Source organism: Paramisgurnus dabryanus, chromosome 2 (genome assembly GCF_030506205.2).
Source record: "Paramisgurnus dabryanus chromosome 2, PD_genome_1.1, whole genome shotgun sequence".
Classification (NCBI taxonomy): Eukaryota; Metazoa; Chordata; class Actinopteri; order Cypriniformes; family Cobitidae; genus Paramisgurnus; species Paramisgurnus dabryanus.
In genome coordinates this window covers 30,419,659-30,444,695 of record NC_133338.1, presented here as the reverse complement: position 1 = coordinate 30,444,695, position 25,037 = coordinate 30,419,659, and the positions used below count along the sequence as shown (strand labels likewise).

At 40.3% G+C, this 25,037-nt stretch overlaps 2 protein-coding genes across 3 annotated transcripts in view; both read left to right on the top strand.

Moving 5' to 3' along the window:
* itga11a (integrin, alpha 11a) overlaps window positions 1-6,534 on the top strand; it is a 65,251-nt gene extending 58,717 nt beyond the window's left edge. Inside the window, exons 23-30 of the mRNA XM_065267718.2 lie at window positions 24-107; window positions 722-812; window positions 903-1,016; window positions 1,459-1,542; window positions 2,005-2,115; window positions 2,595-2,690; window positions 3,261-3,374; window positions 5,115-6,534. Of these exons, the coding sequence (XP_065123790.1) occupies window positions 24-107; window positions 722-812; window positions 903-1,016; window positions 1,459-1,542; window positions 2,005-2,115; window positions 2,595-2,690; window positions 3,261-3,374; window positions 5,115-5,192 (772 nt within the window). The 3' untranslated portion in view covers window positions 5,193-6,534. The remainder of the gene's footprint in view (window positions 1-23; window positions 108-721; window positions 813-902; window positions 1,017-1,458; window positions 1,543-2,004; window positions 2,116-2,594; window positions 2,691-3,260; window positions 3,375-5,114) is intronic.
* Window positions 6,535-11,868: 5,334 nt separating this feature from the next.
* LOC135749268 (intelectin-like) overlaps window positions 11,869-25,037 on the top strand; it is a 13,624-nt gene continuing 455 nt past the window's right edge. Inside the window, exons 1-7 of one of the 2 annotated variants that reach the window (XM_065267807.2) lie at window positions 11,869-11,981; window positions 12,136-12,267; window positions 12,343-12,590; window positions 12,722-12,880; window positions 13,342-13,462; window positions 15,386-15,489; window positions 15,661-15,899. In XM_065267807.2, coding sequence (XP_065123879.1) covers window positions 11,918-11,981; window positions 12,136-12,267; window positions 12,343-12,590; window positions 12,722-12,880; window positions 13,342-13,462; window positions 15,386-15,489; window positions 15,661-15,813 — 981 coding nt within the window. In that variant the 5' untranslated portion in view covers window positions 11,869-11,917 and the 3' untranslated portion in view covers window positions 15,814-15,899. Of the gene's footprint in view, window positions 11,982-12,135; window positions 12,268-12,342; window positions 12,591-12,721; window positions 12,881-13,341; window positions 13,463-15,385; window positions 15,490-15,660; window positions 15,900-23,250; window positions 23,355-25,037 lie in introns of those variants that run through there. The other variant, XM_065267808.2, reaches the window with a different exon arrangement.

Here is a 25,037-nt window from a genome sequence, read left to right as displayed (position 1 = left end):
GTTCTTACTGTGTATCTCTGCAGTGAGGGTGAGGAAGTGGCCTTACATGATAACAGAAACGAAATTTTCTACAAGTTGAGATATGAGGCTGATTTACTCTTTACAAGGTGAGATACAGTACTGAACTAATTGTTTGATATGATGCTTTAAAGGACACATATTATGCCCATTTTTACAAGATAAGTCTCAGGTGTGCCTAGAATGTGTCTGTGAAGTTTCAGCATAAAATATTCCACAGATCATTTGTTATAGCATTTCCAAATTGAGTGGGAGCAAAAACGTGCTGTTTTCATGTGTGTACCTTTAAATGAGCTACTGCTCCTCACTCCCCTAACAACAGATTGGGGAAATAAATAGATATGAATCATTTGAATACAGTCTGGCACAATAGTATCTTTAGCTGTTTTAGCGTTACAACATGCTAACAGATACATTTGGAAAAGCTTTTTGGTCAAATTGGTAGGAGGGGCTTTATCAATGTGACATCACATTAACAAGAGGATCAAAACCGCATGTCTAATGAAACTGCTTTGGTTTGGTTGGGATTAAAAAGAAGGAAATTATGGATTTTTTTGATTGTAGAGTTGTTGTATTTACACACTGCCAAAACACATTTATGTCCAAACATCTTGTAAGTGGATTTTGCATAATATGTGCTCTTTAAATCAATAATTGTGGGTAGTTGTATGAATTTGAATATTCAATATTGTCATCCTTTCAGGGATTTTTACCCAACCCGATATGAACTCAAACCAGACATCTCTCTGGAGGAACCAAGTGATATCAACCCTCCTTTTAACTTTACCTTTCAGGTGAGGTTAACTGACAGGTTGTCTATTAATAAAGAGGACGAGACTTAAAAAGATCCTAATGGTTTCAACAATTTTTCTCACATACGACAGATCCAGAACCTTGGCTATTTTCCAGTCCAAGATTTGCAACTGTACATTGCAATCCCTGAAGTAACAAAGAATGGCAATCAGCTTCTGCAAATCACAGATTTTCACATAGACCAGGTTAGAAGACAACAACTTGTCTTTGTTTATCCAACCTTAAAGGGATAGTTCACCCGAAAATTTGTCATAATTTACTCACCCTCATGTTGTTACAAACTTGTATACATTTCATTGTTCTGATGAACACAAAGGAAGTTATTTTGAGAAAATTTGTAACCAAACCGTTTGTGGACCCCATTTACTCTTTTTTCCCCTTTAATCTGTCCCTGGTGTCAGATTCCTTACATTCCATTTACATTACATTACATTTATGCATTTATCTAAAGCAATTTACAATGCATTACAAATTATAAATTTTTTATCAATGTATGTATACACAGGACTCAGGAGCACACAGATCTCCTAATTTATCATGGATCTCATCATCACATTTTTTTAAAACCTAATTATTTAAATGACTTTATGCCTATATAGTAATGGTGCTTTGTGCCTTTTTTAACAGGTTGGGGGAAGTCACTGTATCCCCCCTCAGCACGTAGCACACAGTCGGGCTTCTCCGGAGGACCTGTCCCGAGTATCACAGCTGGTAAGGCTGTCGTGTGTCTGTATGCCTGTTATCACAGACAACATGTTTCAGGCCTGATAAATTTAGCATCTGATCCTTAAAGTGATTTTAACAGTCTGCTTTGTGCTGTTTGGCTCTGCATTTGTTTGATTTAGGGGATGATATGAACCCAAATATATGGAATGTGCCCATATTGCAAACTTGATTTAATGCAGTTCTGTGCAAAATATTTAGTGGTTTACTCTCTCTAAATAAAACCACTTGACTTTAATGAATATTCCCATAAATGAAGCATTTTCTTTGTAACTGGTTCATCTTCAATCAATTACGTGAACGTTCATTGTGTTTTGAAGGTCCGTGTTTGTCTGATGTGGGAAGTTTTATAATCCATCTGCATGTTGGAAAAAACTGTTGTTACAGCAGTTTAGGTTTCATCTTCAAAAGAATATGTTTGTGATCAAAATGTCTGGTTCCTCGACACAGAACTACTCCAACACGCTGGCAATACCAGTGCAATGCACCGTCAACCTGCCTTCCTACAGATATGTCAGTGTGAAGATCAGCGGATCACTTCGCACCGATGCGCTGCATGCTGTGAGTAGCCATGACATTGCAATGACAATGGTGTTAAGGGCTAAAACCTGTTTTAATGAGTTATGCAAAGTGGGAATAACTAAATACATCTAGTTTGGTATTCAGAACCCATTTCAAAGCCATGATGAAATGAGCTGTAGCTCATTTTGACACATTATGGCAAGCCTGTCATGTTTGGTGACTGTATTTCATCTGCCTACGAGCCTGAGGGATGCTGTGACACACTGTGAATGCTTAAGTCAGGGGAACATTTTGACCAAAATAGTTCAATACCACAAACTAGTGATTAGTATTTGACACTTTATGTAACTAAATCAGACATTGTTTACATTTTGTTTTTGTTTTTCATTTCACTTTGACCATTCTCATGGCCTCTCTCCCCTCATCAATTCAATTTCATAGTAGAACAGTGATCAAATGTTTATTTGACAACTTCCATGGACTTTCTCATGTCTGAAACTGTTTTTTGTCATGGACAGCTGAAGTTCAAAACCCTCGAACTGGTGACAACAGCCTCGGCAGAGCTGAACCCATCCAGCCCCATGTTTCTGCATGAGGAGAGGCCAGTCAGACATGTGAGTCAGCCACATCATAGACAACATGTTTTTACTGAATCCATCTCTAAAGTCACTTTGGATATAAGTATGTGCTTAATAAATAAATGTAAATTGTGGTGACATTAAGTATTTATATTGGACAACAACGTTGATAATGTGTCATGTATTTGTTCACGTAAATGCTCCCATCAGTGACTCCAGAAAGAATTAAAAATAAATTTATATGTACGCACGCTGACTTATAGCAAATATTTTAATGTACATGATCAGGCATACATTATCTCTCCTGTCAGTTCCTTTCATTCAAAGGTAAACAAGTACTCTGTTGAACTACTATGTGTTCACCAAAGTAAATGAATCTGGAGCCAAGGGGACCGAAAGGACCCGCAGTACAATTTGGTTCTTTTCTGTAATGCTGTGAGGTGCTGCCATCTATGGGTGTGCCAGAAAACTAAAATAAATACATGTGTGATTTCCTGCCACAAACAGCTATAAGAGTTTATAGTTATAAAATAAACTATGATAAAACTGTGCAGCCATTTTGGCAATCGATGTAATTTTCCTTTCTAATGTGTGTGTGTGTTTCAGATAATCCTAGAAATTAGGAAAGAGGAGGATTACCGTGTACCTATCTGGATTATCATAGGCAGCACGCTTGGTGGCTTGTTACTTCTCTCTCTTCTCATTCTAGCACTTTGGAAGGTAATGTGTTAATTGGACATTTACATAAAAATACTAAACCCAATATTTTTAAAAGTAATATTCAAATATTAGCACATTATATACCTAATAGACTTAGGGCCCTATTTTAACGGTCTAAATGGGCGTGTCCGATGTTACTTTTGCTAGTTTAACGACGGGAAAAATGGTTTGTGCGCCGAGAGCACGGTCAAAAAGGGTTGTTCTTGTTCTCGCAATGAGTAATGGGTGTGTTTTGGGCGTAAAGTGCAATAAACCAATGAGAGTCTTATTTCTCATCCCCTTTAAAAGCCAGTTGCGCTGGCGCTATGCCTAATCCCTATTTAGATGACGGAGTTTGTAAACTGAAAAACTAAGCGGAGAAAGAAGACCTCGAGTTTAAGAATAATGTTGAAAAAAATATGTTGTTTTCATTTTTATTAAAATTTTAACTTTTTGGATTAAAACCTGCATTTGTTTAAAGGGACACAAGGCAGCATTTTTATGTTAAAAAATCATCTTCGTAAGTGGGTATATGGTTAAATGCATCATTACCGGACGAATTAAGACTTTCTCGCCCGCCCCTACAGCCTGTAGGAAGAATACCCCACTTGCAAGTTCGCTGTATCCGACCCGGCGTCCTTCAGTCTCGCAAAGTCTCATATATATATATATATATTAGGGTGACCATACGTCCCATTTTTCCCGGACGTGTCCTGGCCAGGATTTCGGGTGCGTCTTCCGGAAGTCATATTTGTCGACCACAAATGTCATAGAGGATTATAATTTTTATTACAGAAAAGCAACAGTTACATTTTAAGGTAAGAATGAAACTACGATTGCATGTCTTATGTATTTAACTGAATGGCGTATGCTGTCAACAAATACGACTTCCGGAAGACGCACTGAAATCCTGGCCAGGACGCGTCCGGGAAGAATGGCACGTGTATGTATATATACAGTATATATATAGATATATAAAGATATATAGATATAAAGATAGATATAGATGTAGATGTAGATGTAGATATAGATAGATAGATAGATAGATAGATAGATAGATAGATGTAGAAGGATAATATTTGTCTAAAGTTATATTAGTAAGGTCTATAAGTTCATCTGGACGAATGACGTTTTCGTTTGCTTGTCTATATTTATTTATTTATTTATTTATTTATTTATAATTATATTATTCACATGCCCACTCTCCCAATAAATGCTTTATGCTTTCTAACGTCTAATAATCGGTCCTCATTTATGTCCAAGAGACTCAAAATAATTTTTTACATTTCAATCCTTTAATCTTTCATATTTAAAAGCATTTTTGTGCCGCTGCGCATCCATGTGTGTGATAAGCAAACCTGCGTGGTCGTCCCGTTTATAGGCGCATATTTCTAACGCGCTCATTAAATAACAAAAAAAAAAAACATATTGCGCCATAGACTTTAGAGCAGGTTTTAGTTGGTCAATGGCGTAGTCTATTTTAGTTGCCTCAAAATAACAATGCGCCTGAACACACCTTGTTTTCAGACCAGAACGCCCATGGGTGCAAAATTAGGCCAAATGCATTTGCTATTTAAACAACGTGCCGCTAAATGTGAAAATTATAATTCGCCGGGTTGAAACTAGCAAAAGACACTTGCGTTGCGCATTGCGCTGCATTGCGCTAGATGTATGATAGAGCCCCTACAGTTTATAATCATATTGTGAGTTGTTAAAATGTACAACTTTAATTGGTGTTTTTTCCTATTTCTACTCCTCTAGTTGGGTTTTTTCCAAAGGCAGAAACGGCGTGAGGAGACAGAGAACGAGGTCAATGGAAAGATGGCGGAGGAAAGATAACACAGGCTGCTCCAGAGGATTCAGACAGGCCTGCTTCTCAGGGATCGAACCCCACAACAACGCACCACTTCTCTGAAACAGAAAGTAGGACTTGTGGCAATGAAGAAATGAAAGAAAGGAGAGGGACACGCTCTGTGCACTGGACAACTTCTTGTCCAAACATGAAAAACACTGCAATGACCCTCGCCGTGCTTGCACTGCTTACTGAGCCGACCCTGTCGATGGGTCTCCGTCTCACTTCCAGCCCAGATCAAACCCCTCAGAAGCCCTGATGTTCACAGCGTGATGTGCTTCTAAGAGAAACTTTCATGAGAAACACTTCTGAAAGCTGCGTTCAAAAGGATGACTTGCGAGAGGAAAGAATTTTAAGAACACCAGACGTTCACATGGTCTTTAAAAGTTCAGTCATTACATTTGATCATCGGCCAAATCCAATGTCTGATTCTGCAAATATACAAAGAAACCTCAAATGGCTGTGACTGTCTGAAACTGATATATTTTCTGGTGCTTCTTTTTGATAAAAGAGAAGAGAAAGTTGCATAAGTTGGCTCACTTTATTGTAATGACCGTATGTATATTTAATATTAGGCACTGGAGTATGTAGCTCTACATTTTTTTTTTTTTTTTTTGCAGTGGTCATAATTTATTGAATGGATAACAGTTTTTGTTGTGGACATTACTGCATTGTTTTTATGAAATATCCTCCTCTAATATCCTAAAATAACTATACAGCAATATTTTAGTCGTTTATACAGTATGTATCATTCTTTAGTATTAGATAAAACTAGAGGGGGACATTTACTCTGTCTTTTTTTAAATATTGATGCACTTTTTTATATTGTATTGATACAAACTTGAATTTTATAAATATACCGGTTAACCTTTAAAACAAATATCAGTTGTGTTATAAATGCTTCTATGCATACTGTGGCATTACTAGTTTAGCTTCCATGATGGGGGGCAGCACGTTCTTAAGTTTACTTCACAAATCAACAAGTAGCCTTTGAGAAAGGATATGCTTCTGTACAATACATCAACCAGGCCAATCATTCTATATGTGCTAATGATGCTTCATTCTTTTACAATATAGAAAATAAAGAGTATTGCGCAAATGTTTCCTAACATCAAAAAGGATGTTTAGTGTTTACAGTGCTATGAATCATCGGTATAATTTAGATACTGTGTGACTATAATCATGGCTGAAGGGCAGCTGTGACTGTATTCACAATATAACTCAGCCTTTAGAGCTTTATTGCTTTTATAAAATGGTTACCACATAATAGGAAATCAAAGACACACATTTTTATTAAAATGTTATTGTTTTATAAGGATATAAATAAAACCTCTGCTCTTATTAAAAACCAACAGCATATTCAGTTGTCAGACCCTACTGGAACTTCAAAATGGACCAGGTTCTATGATCAGACGAAAAAAAAACCACAATCCACAGTTAAATATACTGATTTACCTTTAATGTTGTGGGCCTATTTTCTGTCAAAGATCCTAGAGATCTTGTAAAGGGATAGTTCACTTTAAAATGAAAATTCTGTCATCATTTACTCGTCCTCATGTTGTTCTAAATCTGTATGATTTTTTTCTCTGATGAACACAAAGAAGATATTTTGAGAAATGATGGTAAACGCACAGCAGTAAGTGACCATAGACTTTCATAGTAGGAAAAAAATATTTTGAAAGTATTGTGATAATTGACTAAGAAAATGTTTTGATAAATGATGGTAAGCACACAGGTGACGGTACCCATTCAATTGCATCATATTTTTTATTCCTACTATGGAAGTCTATGGTCACTTACTGCTGTGTGTTTACCATCATTTCTTCAAATAACTTCTTTTGTGTTCATCAGAAAAAGAAATTCATACAAGTTAAGAACAACATGAGGATGAGTAAATGATGACAGTATTTTCATTTTTAAAGTGAACTATCCCTTTAAAGACATGGCTGCATGGATTCTGTCAAATATCAACAAACAAACGAAATCTAAACCTGACTCTGACTTCTCCTAAAAATGTTATAATAGAGACACATTTTTTTTATTTTTAGAGGCACGTTGTTTAGATCTAACACAAATATAACATGGGTCACTGAGTCCAAAATGAAGGTTCTGCCATGGTTATCTCAGTCTGACTTGAACCCTTTGGTAAATTAGTGGGGTGAACTAAAGAGGAGACAGGACCTGGGAATTTGAAGTATCTGAAGAGATTTGGTATAGAAAAATGATGTCTGATCTCTTGTGTTCTACAAACTAATTAGACATGTTATGTTTAATTTTGGTGAAAGGCCTTTAAAACAAATTTTAAATAAAAGGGTATCATTAGTTGTGGCCACAGTGTACTGGACAAAACATTAATTTCATATTTTCTTTTTACTAAAAGATCGAAAGGACTAACAATGCAGATTATTTAACAGGCTTCTAGGTTCATATTTATCAAAAGTGCCGATAATTCTGAGCGTGACTGTAAGGGACATCATTCACTGTGAGTCGGGCTTACTGCTGACAGGAAACCTCATTGCAACATAGTCTACATTTGATAAGACAAACGCAGTAATCATTATGATTTTGCTGTCTGTAAGTCACGTTATCAACACTATCAAAAAACAGTGAAAAAACTACACAGTTGAAATATGCCAAATATGCAGACACTGGCCATGAAGAAGGATATGTTATTTCATTTCATTCAAGAGTTAACCTTTAACAAAACGTAATCTTGAAAACTTTCGTAAGAGCACTAAACAAACATTTTACCAGCATTTTTTTATTTTTTTTATTTATTTAATGACCACCACTGTATCTTCAAAGTCATCTTACTGCTCTATAAATATAGAATAGAGTCATCATAAGAAGATTTAGGTACTTTTCCTTAGGTCATTTTCATTACACTTTCCTTACATTCTCTGTCTATTAATTGAAAATAATATTGGGGACAATTTAAGAGTTTCTATATTTTTGAAAGACATACATGATGAACAGTTGGAAAGTGTTGAGATTAAATGCATCACTCACATCAGTTATAGTATTAGCTTTACCCCTAAAGGGTTGATTGTCTTCTCAGTTTTTTTTCATTGAGGTTAGATTCTGTTTTACTTAATTTCCGTAAGAGCAGATGAGTAAATGTTTTTGCCTTTTTCGGTTGTATATCACGCATCCTTACCATATATAGGAAATCACAGCACCTCCTTAGACTCCTATATAAGCTGGCCATATGACAAGAATAAATGCTTTTGAAGCAACTTTTACTTCTTGGTTATTTCTGAAGACCACGTGGAAGAGACACGGTTGCCAACAATAAAATGCAGGTAAGAGGTGATTTTTTCTGCCTTATCTGGCGTTGATTAGTTGAAGAGAGGGTTCATTACCCCTTAATTGTCACAGGCCCACAGGTGGGCCCAAATAGTTTACGTAACTAATAATAGCCTATTCTAAAATAATTGTGACAAACTGTTAAAAAGAAGCTCTAAATGAGCCTGATTGTGATTGGCCAGTCGCGACATTTGCACAATGTAAAAAATTCTTTGCTGCCTTAAAAATTTTTGTTGAATCAACTCAGATTTACAAGTCACTTTAACTTATGATTATTTATTTTGACTGAAGATGAGTTGTTATAACTTATAGTTGAAAGAAGTCAACTTCATTTTATAAGCTGTAGCAACTCATATGTCGTCAAGATAAATCATAGTAAGTTAAAATGACTTTTTCTCTGTGGCACATCTGCATTAGTTAAAAATGATCCGATAAAATATTTCAAATCAATATTTTATGTTCCTACCTTATTAATGTATCCTTCCTTCCTCAAAATACCTTCATCATGCCCATACACACCCTTCTGGGAAAGTGCAGACAATGTAAGTACATAATATGCCCAAGTAAAGACATTCCCAAATGCCCGTGCGCATCTACGTCGTGATCTATCATAACCAAAGTCAATGCAACTCAAAAACGCTAATAGACGCAAACTCGTGTAAGTTGAAAATATTACACTCAAACAAAACATTTGCATGGCAGAGCGAGGAACACCATGTTTGGTGTGTGCGCGGCATAACACATAACAGTTCATTTATGCATATTGCTGTTGGTTTAATTTACATATTAAATGTATTTCTTCTAACATTCTAAAGTTAAATATAACTGTTTTTACACTGGTTTATTCAAATCAATAATATACAACTATATTCAAACGAATGGGGCTACACACCAAACGCGGATTCAATTATTTGCGCAAGAAGATTACATATAAAGTCAATGAAAAGACAAATAGAAGCAAACCCCTGCCGGGTGATGGGAACGACGCAAATTGGGCGGTGCGTTTGCCTAGAAAACACACGCTATTCGCATCAAATGTGTCTTTGCGCAAGGTGAAAATATTCAACTCAAGCAAATAATTATTTGACCCAACGTCCAGATAGTAATATCGAGTCTGTTTTTGCTTGTAACTTTCTCATTTCATGAACATTTACGGTTTTTATAATGATGCCTGGAGTTCTAATGTTTTGACGGGACGTTCGCTAATCTACCACCAAAAACGTCACTATTTTCGCATTTATTAAATACCTTCTCCTTCATAGGTTTCAATGAAATTTCAACAGTACCAAGATAAAATATATATATTTTGTCACCCCTACCTTTCGTTTAAAAGTGACACAAATTTTTTAAACAGTTGCTGTAAAATAAAAACACCTCAGGACTGAAAGCTCAAAATATCAAACGCTTCTGATGGTTCTTCTATATGTATTTATTGTAGTATTTAGTAAAAAAATACTACAACCATGCAGCGAGGAAGTGGATATTGCATGACACACATCTTAAAGTAACAAGCCGGTTGAAACCCAGAAGTTCGACAGAGAAATTCAATGCGCGTGCCCGCAATGTCAGCATTGCTGGAAGTACTGTACAGAGCAGTCCAAACCGGCCGTTTGAAAATATATCGCCTGGCAGTGAACTTTGAGCTTTATCATTTTACAGGTATTATTTATACTATTATAGCAACATTACACACTAACTAAAGTTTGGATCAGGAAGATCATGACCTTTAAAGGTGTAGTGTGTGTTTTAGCAGAATCTAGCGGTGAGATTGCGAATTGCAAACAAACCTCAATTTCAAAATGAGAAGCTACGTTTGCTGCCACAGGATCAGTGTTCGAATTATGTCAAAGCTTATGGGGGTCCCCTAGCTAAGCCCCACCCTCCGGCCAAGCCCCCCCATTATAGGGTCGCTGTGTCATCTGATCCTGGTTTTAATCAAAGAAACCCCAAATTACCCTTAACTCAAACCCAAAACGTTTTTACTCCTCAAATTAGCAATGCTAATTTCAAATTAACCCCTCAATGCCTACTCTCAAATTACATAATTTTACTATATAGTATTGGTTAAATGGATTGCAATGCGTTTTTTAAATCATAGATCGAATAATTTTCGGATCAGCAAAACTGGGTATGGGAAAATAAAATAAGAACAAATTAAGAAATGATGAGCATATAAAAATAGAAAAGAACAAAGTTGCAAATAATGTAAGATCTAACAGTATATTTAGGTACATAGAATCAAATAAACATTAACACTGTCTTCTTTATTTTATAAATTAAATATAATTAATCTTTTTAAAGATACAGAAGTGACTTTCATTTGTTTTCTGTTTATTTAATTAATATAAATGACAGAAACACAAGCAGATAAGAACTGCTAATTTCAGACCAACACAAAGATTTGACTTCTTTCTGAGCTGTGTGCACTCACTTTAAGATATAACTGAATGTTTTTATGAGAATAGGTGCCAAGACTGTGGTATTTCACAACAGCTCACTTTAACATCTTGCGCTCAAATTGTTTAAAATTGCTCGCATGTTAACATTTACAAGGTTTAAAAAACACATGCAAAAGTTAACTTTCTAAATAGCTATTTATTTCTGAATGATGCGTATTTGAGCGATTAGTATTATTAAAGACTATAATTTATTATCATCTATGCGTGATTTCTTCTGCTTTCACAATAAAATATTTTGTGTTTCTTTTGACTTGGTGGACCAGCTGTCAATTTGAGTGTGTAGCCTCGCCACTGTTATGAAATAATACTTTGAGAGGAATAAAAAAAACCCTAACCCTAAAGATTACTAAATATTCTTACCACCACTGAGGTGAAAATAATCCACACGCAGACAGAGACATTAACTCGTCTGTCAATTCCTCCAGAAAACAGCACGAGGCGCACTTGCGAGTTTATATTTATTTCAGACAGAAATCATTTGAATTAGTTTATTGCAAAATTGGGACAAATAACGGATTGCAGCCTATCGCTTTGTGACAGCGCAACATGAGAATTTTAAATTCATGTAGTATTTTAATTTTAATAAAAACCAGGGGACCCCCCTAATTTATATTTTTGTGCTTTATCGGGGGTTCCTCAAGGCTTATAGCAGGTCCGGGACCCCCCCAGACCCCCTCAATTCGAACACTGCACAGGATAAATGTCATCTGAGAGAACATATAGGGATGAAACATGCTCTCGTAGATCTCGTAGATATACAATCCGGATGTTCTGGTCCAAGGTCTTCTGTACATTTTTGATTCAAGAATTATCTAACAGAAGAAATTTGTAATTTGAAAGACTATGTAAAAGATAGCTAACATTTTCTATGCCCACTTTGCCAAAATGAAAGAGGAGGGATTGGTTAATATTTTTCTTTTTGTTTGCAGACTGTCTTCGACACAAAGATGTTTTGGGGAATTCTTTTCATCAGTCTCTCACTGAATTTATGGTTCTGTGAGTCTACTAAATGTAAGTGATAAACTGATTTATTTATTGCTCTTTAAAACTCACATAAAACATTCAAATGTATTATACTTGAGTTGATATTGTATTCAAAGTGCTTTAAAGAATACCTCAGTTGTTGTTTTTCACACTACATTTATTATTAACATGTCTTTTTAAGTTTCTGCAGTAAAGGGCATATTTTTAGTTCAAGATAAAGAAACATCTGATGAATCTAAACATCATCTGGAGAGATTTAGATATAAGGCTCGAAGCTGCAAAGAAATTCAGGAGAAGTACAACATTAATAAAGGTAAGTTTTTTTCTATTCTTTTTCTTTTTTTATCTAAGGATTTAATTGATGACACAATTGCTTTTGTCCACACAGATGGCCTATACTATCTGACCACAGAAAATGGGGTGATTTACCAGACGTTCTGTGATATGACCACAGCGGGGGGAGGCTGGACGTTGGTGTCCAGTGTGCACGAGAACAACATGTATGGAAAATGCACTGTTGGTGATCGCTGGTCAAGTGAGCAGGGCAGTGACCCCAACCGCCCTGAAGGGGAAGGAGCGTGGTCAAACACAGTCACGTTTGGAACAGCACTGGCTGCTACCAGTGATGACTACAAGGTATTTTTAATTATGAATGTATATATAATTTATATTACATTTTTGTTCTTTTCAAATAGACATTTGAAAACTATGATTAAAAAATGCTCATCATTACATAGAATTGACAACCTGTGTCCCATTTGTCACAGAATCCTGGATACTTTGACATGGCAGCACAAGATGTGTCTGTGTGGCACGTTCCTAATAACGTTCAGATGGAGCACTGGAAATCTGCCTCAATCCTGCGATATCACACTACATCTCACTTTTTAAGTAACAACGGTGGAAACCTTTTCAGATTATTTAAGGTTAATGAGTTTTAATGAGTGTTTCTGGTCATTTACAGCAGACATTCCATAGCCACTTACAATGCATTGTTGGTATACGGCTGTGGGTTCCCAAATAATCATACCCATGATCTTGGCGTTTGCTGCCGTCATGCTCTATTGAAAACACTACTCAATCGTATTATCAGTTGTCAAGTTGTCAAGTTTTATAAGTCTAAGAAGGTTGATGAATCTGATCAAACAGAGATTTTTGACAGTAATAATACTGTATGATGTTGGTTGTTACATAATGAAAAGAACCATGAAAAATACTTAAGCATAATCATATAGATACTATTACTCATAGATACTATTTAACATTGTGCAAAACAGTACCATTATTGTAAAATAAATGAAATAGCATCTGTTTAAGAAATTAGGAAAAATACTCAATTACAAATACTACTATAAATACTAAATTATAATCTTTATCTATTTTTCAGAAATACCCAGTGAGGTATGGAATAGGGGAGTGTTACAAGGATAATGGACCTTCTATTCCAGTTGTGTATGACAGTGGTGATGCAGCATACACCAAAACCCTTTATGGTCCTCATTCAAGAGGTGTGATAATATCTCAATAGAGTCATTTCAAGCCATTTTTATATGTATCAATATTATCAACAGATTTATTTATCCACTTCTAATATAGGTTCTGAAAATGTTTATTCCAGTGATGCCATAGAATAAACATTTTGGGTTCTCAAATGGTTCGTAAAGGGATAGTTCACCCAAAAATGAAAATTCTGTCATCATTTACTCACTCTCATGTTGTTACAAACCTGTATAAATGTCTTTGTTCTGATAAACACAAAGGAAGATATTTTGAGGAATGTTTGGAACCAAACCGTTTGTGGACCCCATTCACTTCCATGGTTTTGTCCTACTATAGAAGTGAATGGGGCTTATGATCGGTTTGATTATGAACATTCCTCAAAATATCTTCCTTTGTGTTCATCAGAACAAAGACATTCATTTTTGGGTGAACTATCCCTTTCAAAGAAGCACTTCTTCGTACCTTTTTATAGACCGAAGAACCTTTATCCACTCTGAAGAAAAGAACAAGCAGTTTATATAGGCTGCGTCCGAAAACTCAAGGCAGTGACTTGTTGCCTCGTTGCCTCATGAGGCAATGACTTCGGGGGCATGAAGGCAGCTCAGAGAAAGGCTTTCGGACACACTTCAAAGGCGGCGTGTTTGATAAGATGACCAGACGTCCCCGTTTTCTGGGGACAGTCTCGTTTTTTGGTGTTCTGTCCCTGACTAAAGCTGTCCCCGGAAATGTCCCCGTTTTACAGCATGTCCAAAACAACCAGCAAATACACTGAAAAACCCGATCAACATAGCCTTTGTAGTACCAGACCGGAGCAATCATGTAATGATTATTTTTACCAGCAGAGGGGGCTGCGAGCTACTTATTACTTGCGCACGCGGCACGCCACTGGTTTCGCTTATGGGGCTTAAGGTACTAACTACTCATTTTAAAGCAACACTATGTAGTTTCCATGTAAATATGACTTACAGCTCCCCCATGTGGTTGAAAAGCGCAACAGTGCCTGGTATCAGACACTCTTCTGCAGGCAGGGGGAGGGGCGGGGCTGTGTTTCCTACCCTCCACTGCCACTTTCAGAGTGTGCTTGTAGCAGCTAGGAGGCTGCTCAGGTTGCAGCAACAGTACAATTTGTCCAGTTAAAAGTTGTTCTATCACTGAAATAATTTTAGAGACATTATTTAAAGGTAAAAAAAACTACATAGTGTTGCTTTAAATTAAAGTAATAAACCAATGAAGTGAACTGATCACAGTATGTTACGGAGCATTTGTTTTGTGTAGGCTAAATATGTTTACATTTTGCAGTATTCCTTCTGTTCTTTACGTTTACAATGTTATGAAATCAGCTGAAGTAGTACCTTAGAAGTCATTTTCGATGATAGGGTATGTCTTTTGTAAAAAATGGAAAAAATAGATTTTTAGGAAACAGAAATTGTTCAATTAATTAAATTAGAAACACTGCATAAAATGACTTTCTTATTAGTATTTTGCTCTTGTTTTCAGTACAAATATAAAAAAATTCTTAGGTCGAAATTCATTTTCTTGATGGGCAAAATTACCTAAGAATATAAGTCTTATTTTTAGACCAAAATATCAAATTTGTGCTTAAAACAAGCCAAAAAATCTACCACAACTTAATTCACGCATAGAATTGTGGGACAGGACAATGGAGGTATCTCAGGAGACAGGAAGTAAACATAACATTGAATTCGGACATGCCTTGATGCCTTCCTGCCTTGGAAAGCTGTCGCAGAAGGCAGCAATTTAGAGTTTTCGGACACAGCCATCTTCACCTTTGATAATAATGTATTTTATAGTTTATATAATAACATGGCTGGAAAAAAGTAGGAAATAAAGTAAGATTAGTCCCTTTATTGATTACCATATAATATAAACTATTTCTTAAATTGAATCTATATTAAATCTGTATATTTTAGGGGAATTTGAGTCTGGGTTCATCACATTCAGAGTCTTCAATCGTGAGAGAGCTGCCATGGCTGTTTGTTCTGGTGTTAAACCAGTTGGATGTAACACTGAACATGTGAGTTACTACAAAAATGAGTCACTAGTATTTAATCAAAAATTACTTTTCTGTTCTGAAAACAATTCACTGTAATGCCTTATGTAAATAACAAACTTTTAAACAATGTGAAATGCAAACAAAATGTACATGATTCTGCATGATTAAATAAAAAAACGTGCTTTTTTACAGTACTGTATTGGTGGAGGTGGACACTTTCCAGAGGGCTTCCCTAGACAGTGTGGAGATTTTGCAGGTTTTGACTGGGATGGTTATGGTACCGGTGTAGGCTGGAGTACATCAAGAAATCTACTCGAAGCAGCAGCACTTATGTTTTATCGCTGAAAATCTATTTTCAGAAAATCAAACCAGACATAATTCCAGATTCATCAGCATGTATGCCTATTCTGTACTTTATGTCTTTATAAGAATCAATTAAATGTCATGAACCCACCCTGTTAGCAGTCCCTTTCAATGCTTTGCATTAATGCGAATGCACCTTAGTTAAAAGGGAATAATGATGCGTGATGCATCAGTGAATAAGACAACGTATGATACTTACATGTCTTGCCCATTAAAGGAAAGTGTCCTGATGTAGTTTGGTGAGGCTTCAGTTGATCTTGGCTGAAAGGACTGATGAGAGAAAAACCAGCTTGATGCAGATGATCCTTGGTAAATGATAAAGACAAGGCCTTAGGCCTGGCACAAACTTAGAGGTACGCTGGAAACGTCTACTTTCGCATCCTCATCATGATAAGAGTCCTGAAAGGACTCAAATGTATCCAGAAAGAAAAACTTAAGAGATGTGTGTGCTCCACACACAACTCTGATAAGAACTCAGATAACAACTCCCACTTCAGAACTCCATCTCGCATAAGAAAACCTCAGAACTCAACTCAGAACTCTGAACTCCTGGTGTGTTCTTAGGTAGGGGTTTTTAAGCTGTGAAGAGGTCACACCTTTAACTCTGCCCCAATCAGAGGTCACACTTTCAGAGGGAAAGTTAACTGTCTTTGTCTTCCAACATGCTGTTTTTGCATATGGATTTAATTGGATGTTGACTTGGAAAGTTTAAAAGTTTCATAATATTATTATAAAGAAGAGTTTCCTAAACATAAATAATAGTATCATTCAGGAAATCAAAAATGAAACGTCTCGGTTACATATGTAACCCTCGTTCCCTGAAGGAAGGGAACGGAGACGTCACGTCGTGACCGACGAATTGGGAACCGCTTCGCGGGTGACCTATCTGCTTCGAGAAACCTTTAAAACGCCAATGAACTTGGCATGCAGATAATTGCATCTGCCGGCGCCGCCCCGCCGCACAGGTATTTAATGAGCGGCAGGTGCAGTTATCAAATCAGCTATTTTTTGCTGAGAAAGCTGGACAGAAGGAAAGGGTCCGGCCGATATCAGCAGTGGAACAGCAAACTGTGGCGACGGGACGTGACGTCTCCGTTCCCTTCCTTCAGGGAACGAGGGTTACATATGTAACCGAGACGTTCCCTTTCAGTCGGTCACTACGACGTCACGTCGTGACCGACGAATTGGGAATCCCTACCAAAGCGCCACTGAAGCTGACCCTTCCAGTGCCTGCATAAACCCTCCGACTCTCCTCTTTAAGGGAACGGAAATGGGGTTGAAGCAGAGGCCGGTCACTACTTGTTCCTTAACCCACGATAGTGACTAGGCGAACTGGGAAGCGAACTCGTCAGGCGGGACTAAGATCGCTGCGGAAAGAAAACCCTCTAGGGGTCTACCACTAAGGTGATGGATAAAAAGACACGAGGTCTATAAAAAAAATACACTCTCTTAGCAACACTAGAGAGGCGCGGAATGAACTCCGCTAAGGGAAACATGGTAAATCAGAAACTTTCCACGGAAATACTCACAAAGAAACCACTAGGGGGCGCAATGTGGGCGCTAGCCTCACCCAGATAGTCAAGGATACATCTAGTGAGAGGCTGGCAGCCGATGCTCCGCAACATCGGCCACCAAGCGGTGGAGAAGACAAAAAACATTTTTTGTAACGTTTTTGCCTTGATGGCCTTCCATAATGGTGCGGTTTTTGCGCAGCACCAAAAAGAAGGGCTCCAAGCCGACACAGGAGCCGTTCCTCGATGTTCTCACTGATCTGACGAGAGAACTCGAGAGGATACCGGCTCAACACGAACACTATAGAATCTAGTGAACGTATTAGGTGTCGCCCAGCCAACAGCTCTACAAATATCTGAAAGCGAGGAACCACGAGCCAAAGCCCAAGATGAAGCCACGCTTCTGGTTGAATGGGCTCTCAACCCAAAAGGGCAAGGAATGCCCTGTTTCTCATAAGCCAGGGCGATTGTGTCTACAATCCAATGAGACATCCTCTGTTTAGTGACAGCTTTCCCTTTCTGCTGACCACCGTAACAGACAGAGAGCTGTTCTGAGGTCCGAAAGCTTTGAATGCGATCCACATACACACGTAGTGCACGCACAGGACATAACAAAGCCATGGCTGGGTCTGCCCGAAAGCAGCGCTTGTAAGCTCACCACCTGATCTCTGAAGGGAGTGGTGGGAACTTTAGGCACGTAGCCCGGCCGGGGTCTCAGTGTAACGCTGGATTCAGCCGGCCCGAACTGAAGGCACGAATCGTTGACCGAAAATGCATGAAGATCCCCTATCCTTTTAATAGAAGCCAATGCGAGGAGCGTCAAAGGTTTCATAGTGAGAAACCTGACGCTCACCGTCCGCAGAGGCTCGAAAGGGCAGTCCTGAAGGGCTTTCAGCACCATGGACAAGTCCCAAGGAGGAATAGAGGGAGGGCGCGAAGGATTCAGCCTCCGTGCACCTCTTAAAAACCTAATGACCAGATCGTGCTGACCCACAGATCTACCGTCTATGGGTACGTGATGCGCGGATATTGCCGCGATATCTACTTTAATGATAAGTGGTGACAACCTCTTCTCCAAGCGGTGCTGGAGATATAAAAGCACAATACTGATCGAGCATTCCCGGGGGTCGCGCTACAGTGATGGTGTTCGATACCGCCTGGGGTAAATCACCTAAAACCTCCGCGCCCCGTCCAGAGACCACACATGGAGGTTCCACAGATTGGGGCGAGGGTGCCATAATGTGCCAGGGAATCAGCCAGGGAGGGACTGTCGCGAGGAGAGTGAATTCTGCCAATTCCTAGTTGTCCGGTACGGCGCAACTAATAGAATGCGCTCCTCGTCCTCCCTGACTTGCACAGTGTCTGCGCAATAAAGCTTACTGGGGGGGAAACCCCGCGGCCAGCTGTGTGCCAGTGCATTCACGCCGAGTGTTCCCTCGGATAATGAATAAAACAGGCGACAATGGGTTGTCTCTGAAGAAGCAAACAGATCTAACTGCTCTGCCGAAACATTTCCAAATCAGCTGAACCGACCGGGGGTGGAGCCGCCACTCGCCGAGGCGCGCTGCTCATGAGAGCGCGTCTGCCGCTGTGTTCAGCGACCCCGATATGTGAATGGCACGAAGAGACCTCAGATACTTCTGACTCCAGAAGAGGAGAGACGGGCGAGATGCGACAGGTGACGAGAGCGCAGACCGCCTTGGCGATAGATATACGCTACAGCCGCAGTTTTGTCGGTGTGCACTAATACATCTTAAGCATCGAATCACGTTGATGAAACGGACGAGCGCAAGATATACAGTGCACAGCTCGAGGCAATTTATGCCAATGTCGCTGGAATGTCGACCAGACCCCCGAAGCGACGAGCCCGCCGTACGTAGCTCCCCACCCCGTTGTAGAGACATTTTTGCCAACAATAGCATGCCTGGAGACCTATCTCAGTGGCATCCACACCCTGAGAAACGCTGGGTCTGACCACGGGGTGAAAGTGTGACGGCATCTCGATGTAATTATAATACTGTGAAAGCCGGTGAGCCACGCTCTCCTCGGGACTCGGTCATAAAGCCAACACTGAAGCGGTCTCATATGGAGCAGCCCGAGCGGTGTCACAGCCAAAGCTACTGCCATATGCCCCAGAAGTTTTTAAAATTATTTTAGTGGAACCGCAACCCTGCCTTTAAATGTTTAGGCAAGTCAGAATTGACTGAACACGCGCTTCTATGAGACGTGTTGATAAATCGACCAAATCCCGTTATATTCCGAGAAAAGAGATCCTCTGCACGGGGCAAAGTTTACTCTTTCCCCAGTTGACCTGAAGACCGAGACGAGCGAGGTGTTAAAGTACACGATTTATGTGTGTGCGCAGCATCTGACGAAACTGAGCTATTATGAGCCAATACGCCAAAACGCAAACACCGCTCTCTCTCTCAGGGGCTGCAGTGCGCCCTCCGCAACTTTCGTGAAGACACAGGGAGAGAGAGAGAAAGCCCGAACGGTGAGACTTTGTACTGATATGCCCACCCCTCGAACACAAAGCGGAGAAACGGCCTGTGTCGGGGAAATATGGAGACATGAAAGTACGCGTCCTTCAGGTTGAAGGCTGCAAACCAATCCTGTGGGCGGATGCATTAAAATATGCTCCTCTGCGTAAACATTTTGAACAGCATTCTGTGAATTCTGTGAATTCTCGACTCAGTACGCAGATCTAGGATCGGACGCAACCCGCCACTCTTCTTGGGTACAATGAAGTAAGGGCTGTAAAGCCCCGACTTTATCTCGGCTGGAGGGACCGGCTCGATCGCGTCCTTCGCCAATAGGACAGCAATCTTCCGCACGCAGTACGTGCGCATCGGCAGCCTTCACCGTGGTGAAGCCTGAATATTTGAGAGGTAGCCGGGCAAATTGAATGTATAACCGAGACGGATCGTGCGTAAAAGCCAACGCGACGGGCTGGGAAGCTCTTCCCAGGCCCCCAGATACCGAGCGAGAGGAAATTAACGGCACGATGTGTACCCGTGGCGAGCGGAGACGGGGAACTCAACGACGCGTGCTCTTTGGCCGCATTGTGAGATGTGGTGTGTAATGAAACACTCATCCGAAACCGCTGATGGATGCTGAGCAAAAGGGGGCTCCCTTGTAGATGTCCCGCTCGATACATCCGCTGGCGAATGAGGAAGAGGAGAACGTAGGGTTTTGAGCCCGTCCGAAACTCCTATATGCCTCCGGGGACCTGGAGAAATAAGAGGAATTCGCTCTTTGAGGTTAGTGGGTGCCGATTGAAGTCGGCGGAACACAAAACGAAACCAAGGATTCCCCACCCGGCCCTCCTACGGGGTGGGGGGGAGAGTGATGTTTTCACCATCTCCTGACGAGCGATCCTCTCCATCTTCAGGTCGCCCGACTCAGAGCCGCTAAGTTTCATTTTCCACCTTTGTAGCGGGCTGAGTGGGCGGGTGAACAGCTTACGACAGGTTCCTTAGAGCTGCCGGGATGAAGGAACGAAAAAGCCGTAGCAGGACACCCTCGGCGAAAAGCAGACCAATATACTGACGTAACGGAGGGGGCAGCTAGGCTCCGACGTGGCATGAAGCCTCAGTCTGCTCTAAAGCGGCCGATCATTGTTGAACACTCTCAGCCGCGTCGCCGAAATGGCTGGTCTAAAAAGGAACATTAGGGCGATTATTAATAACCTACTTAATGCCCGCAAGACACAACCAGAGATGGCGTCCCTGGACCACCGGGGGGTGGGCATAGCACGTCCGGCGGCCTGTGGGGTGAACCCAGTCGCTCGTAGCGCCAGGTCAGAGCCACACAGGATTCTTTAGTTGCCGGACCGTGACCTCGCCTGTGCAGATCCTTCAGTGCCGTAGCCTGCGGACCTGCATCACGCCATGGCGTGCACGGCAGAGGCCGCCTCTCACAAGCCCGTGGGTCTGTGAGGGGAGGGAGGCTGGTCTCTTGGAGCAGCATAACCCTTAGCGGCCCCGCCGTCAGGAGAGGTGAGAGGTGATGGCTGAACGGTCGGTTCCGGGAGGAAAACGAGTTTTCCACGACCGTGTCAACCAACATGCACCCCGGGAAGAAAAGGCACAGAAGGTTGGGGCTGTTCTTGCAGTCCTGAAGTGCCAATCATCTAGGCGGGACGGTGCGGGTGGGGGAGGAGCTCTCCGCTCCACACAGACCGTCTCCGCGCTCCCGAGCGTACATGGCCGCCACTCGGGGTCGAGCACGGGAGCCCCTACCCAACCCGAAGGCGGGAGTGGGTCCGAGTCGGCGACCGAATAGACGACCCCCTCTCCGATGCTGTGACAGACATAGAATCCTCGTGAGGGCTGAAAGAGGACGAGAGCACGTAGAACACGCACCACCCGTCTCTTACGGCACCTCTGGCTGTGGATGGGGGTGCTGAGAGTCACTGGACGAACCAGCTAACCGATTCAGCACCGTTTATACGGAGATAAGATTTCCGGAGTTTTGCCACCGCACCTTTAACGGGGCTCCGCAACGGAAAAAAAGGGGGTGACGTTCCCGGAGGTACGAAACCCGTCTCCGCCATCCAAGAGGTTCACGCTCTCTTAGGAGTATGAACCCTCCACGAACGCCGCCTCAGCATGCACTCTTGCGCACGTGGCCACCCGGGGACCCATACATTTGCCGCATCCAGAAACACGGACAGAAAGACATCTTTAAAAAGACGCTCCTGCCTCAGTGCAAGTGAAATGCTGTCTTTAAAAAGACGCAGAACACCGCAATACTCTTTTAGAGGAAACACTCTTTTAATGTGCTGATGTTGATGAAGCACACAGGGGAACGGCTACGCACACACTCAACTAAGAGTGAGAAAAATTTTTTAAAAGAGAGGTGGAACACCCGCGAGCCTCCGCTGAAATGCCTTTGCCCAACCAAATCAAACACGCAGAGTTCTCCAAAGAGCAGAGAGTAGCTTCTCGTGAGCAGTCAGTCTGCAGCTTTCGAAGCTAAAAAGCTGATTTGATAACTGCACCTGCCGCTCATTAAATACCTGTGCGGCGGGGCGGCGCCGGCAGATGCAATTATCTGCATGCCAAGTTCATTGGCGTTTTAAAGGTTTCTCGAAGCAGATAGGTCACCCGCGAAGCGGTTCCCAATTCGTCGGTCACGACGTGACGTCGTAGTGACCGACTGAAAGGGAACAGATACTAAACAAGGACTAGATATTGGATTAAGTAAGTAATACTAAACATTCATTTAAACTAGTTTGGGTTAATATACTAATATAACATAAACACCAAGAACATAATCCATGATGAAATTAGAAATAATTGATTAAGACATTTCCCTTATACATTTATAAGTGAATACATGAATGACTAAATAGAAAGTTTCTCTGTTACAAAATCTCACACATTTTTTTGTGGTCGTAAAACTCAATCTTGATGTGTTGCCATGAGAGATCTGTTCTGCTTTGAAGTGTTAAAGCAGTTTGGGGGGTAGTGTTACAGACCCCTGGGTTTAGCCTGCTTTTTGAGTGAGGGTCTTCACTTATATTTATGAAATATAAGAAGTTATTGTGTCTGATCTGGCATCAGTTGTTACACAGCAATGCAATGACTGCCCTATACTGTAACTGTATATCTATATTAATCAACAGATTTATTTATCAACTCCTAAATATAGGTTCTGAAAATGCTCATTCCAGTGATTCCATAGAATAAATATTTTGGTTTATAAAAGAACCACTTCTTTCTTACCATTTTATAGTCTGATGAAGTACTGCACAAGCAGTTAATACATTCACCTTTGATAATAATCTATTTTATTGTTTATATGATCACACGATAACATGCCTGGAAAAGATTAGTCCCTATATTGATTACCATATCATATATCACATATTAACAACTTCTTAAATTGAATCTGTATATTTTAGAGGAATTTGAGTCTGGGTTCATCACATTCAGAGTCTTCAATAATGAGAAAGCTGCCATGGCTGTTTGTTCTGGTGTTAAACCAACTGGATGTAACACTGAACATGTGAGTTACTACAAAATTACTTTTCTGTTCTAGAAACAATTTTCTGTAGTGTCTTGTAAGTGATTTAACATATATTTAAACAATGTGAACTGAAAACTAATGGCGCTTTTCCATTGCACAGTACCCCACGGTTTAGTTTAGTTTGGGTCGGGTCAGCTCACCTCACTTTGGCGTGGTTAGCTTTTCCATCGAGTTTAGTCAGGGTTGCCAGGTCCAAGAAAAATTTCCAGCCCAATGACAACTTAAAACCCGCCCAAAAGAAATGAAAACTAGCCCAATTTTTACATTTGTCCAATCACAGTTGAAAACTGCGGGATTACAACAAAAGTCTGTAAAATAAACTCTTTCTATTGCTTTTAATGTACTTTCCAGATGAAATTTTTCTTAATGCACTTAGAGTGCTCTATTTTCACACACTATTCTGTTCTGTTCATACAAAAAAAAAACATTAGTACTTTAGTACTTCTTAAGATTATCTTAAGAACATCTAAGTGTACCTAACCGTGCCACTTTGAGACAGTTTATAAACTCTGCCCTTTTAACTATCTCTGTATTTAAAAAAATATTTAACTTGAAAAGATCATACAAAGATGGGTTCACAAGGTCTGTAAACATCCTCTCAGTATAGATGTAACTTCTCACATAAGGTAATTTCTCCTCTACTCACTTTTCCACTGACTTCCTGACGTTGCAGCGGTCCTTGGGTTGACAGATATTGCTTATGGGATTAATGCACATTAGGAAAATAAAGAATGTTAATTTTATAAGTCTACAGATAAACATTTTCGCGGCCGCGGCACATTATAAAACTAGCCCAAAAAAGCGCAACCCACGGCTCCGAATTTTTTCCCGCAACTGTATTTTCAAAATAGCCCAATTGTGCGGGAAAACCGCGACCCTGGCAACACTGAGTTTAGTATCACTTCGGAGTGGGAGGGATTATAGGCGTGTCTTTATATTTACGCTGCCTATTGCTGTGACATCATACAAGTGAGAGCGTTGTTGTACATTCCCATACATTCATTTATTTCTCAGTCTGCCACAAAATTAAAATTGGCCACCACAAATAGATGTTGGCACATCGCGTTTATAACTACCTCTGTCTCACATGACAGTTTCTGTTCAAACACCCGACCCGTGGTGGTAGTCGACGGCGCTCCACTGAGCCTCATTCAAGTTGCATTTAAGCATATATAATGCTGACGTGCACGTCGCGAATGTGCCGCCACAAACTGAAAGTCTGGAAAAAACTGTTAAGGTGTCCCGGATTCTCAACCTGTGGATATTTTTCATCGCTAAAAGGGTGTTTGGAAACTTATAGCAGAACACAGATAACAACATGTTTGCTTGGGACAGCGCAAGCTAGCAGTAAGCTAAAGCTAATATTTACATTATAGCGATGACGCTTCTTTCAGACCAATCAGTGACCTACAGTGTTTTCGAGTCACGTTTGGTATCAGCTCGGGTCGCTTGGAACCCCAACCGAGGTGGTACGAAAAAAAGTATCGGGTACTACGTACTGCACCCAATGGAAAAGCTCCCAACAGTAAGCTGACCCGACCCAAACTAAACCAAACCGTTGGGTACTATGCAATGGAAAAGCGCCATAAACTGATAATTATAACAGAAAATATTCTGCATTTTAAATGACATTTAAATATAAAATCTATACTTGCTTTTTAC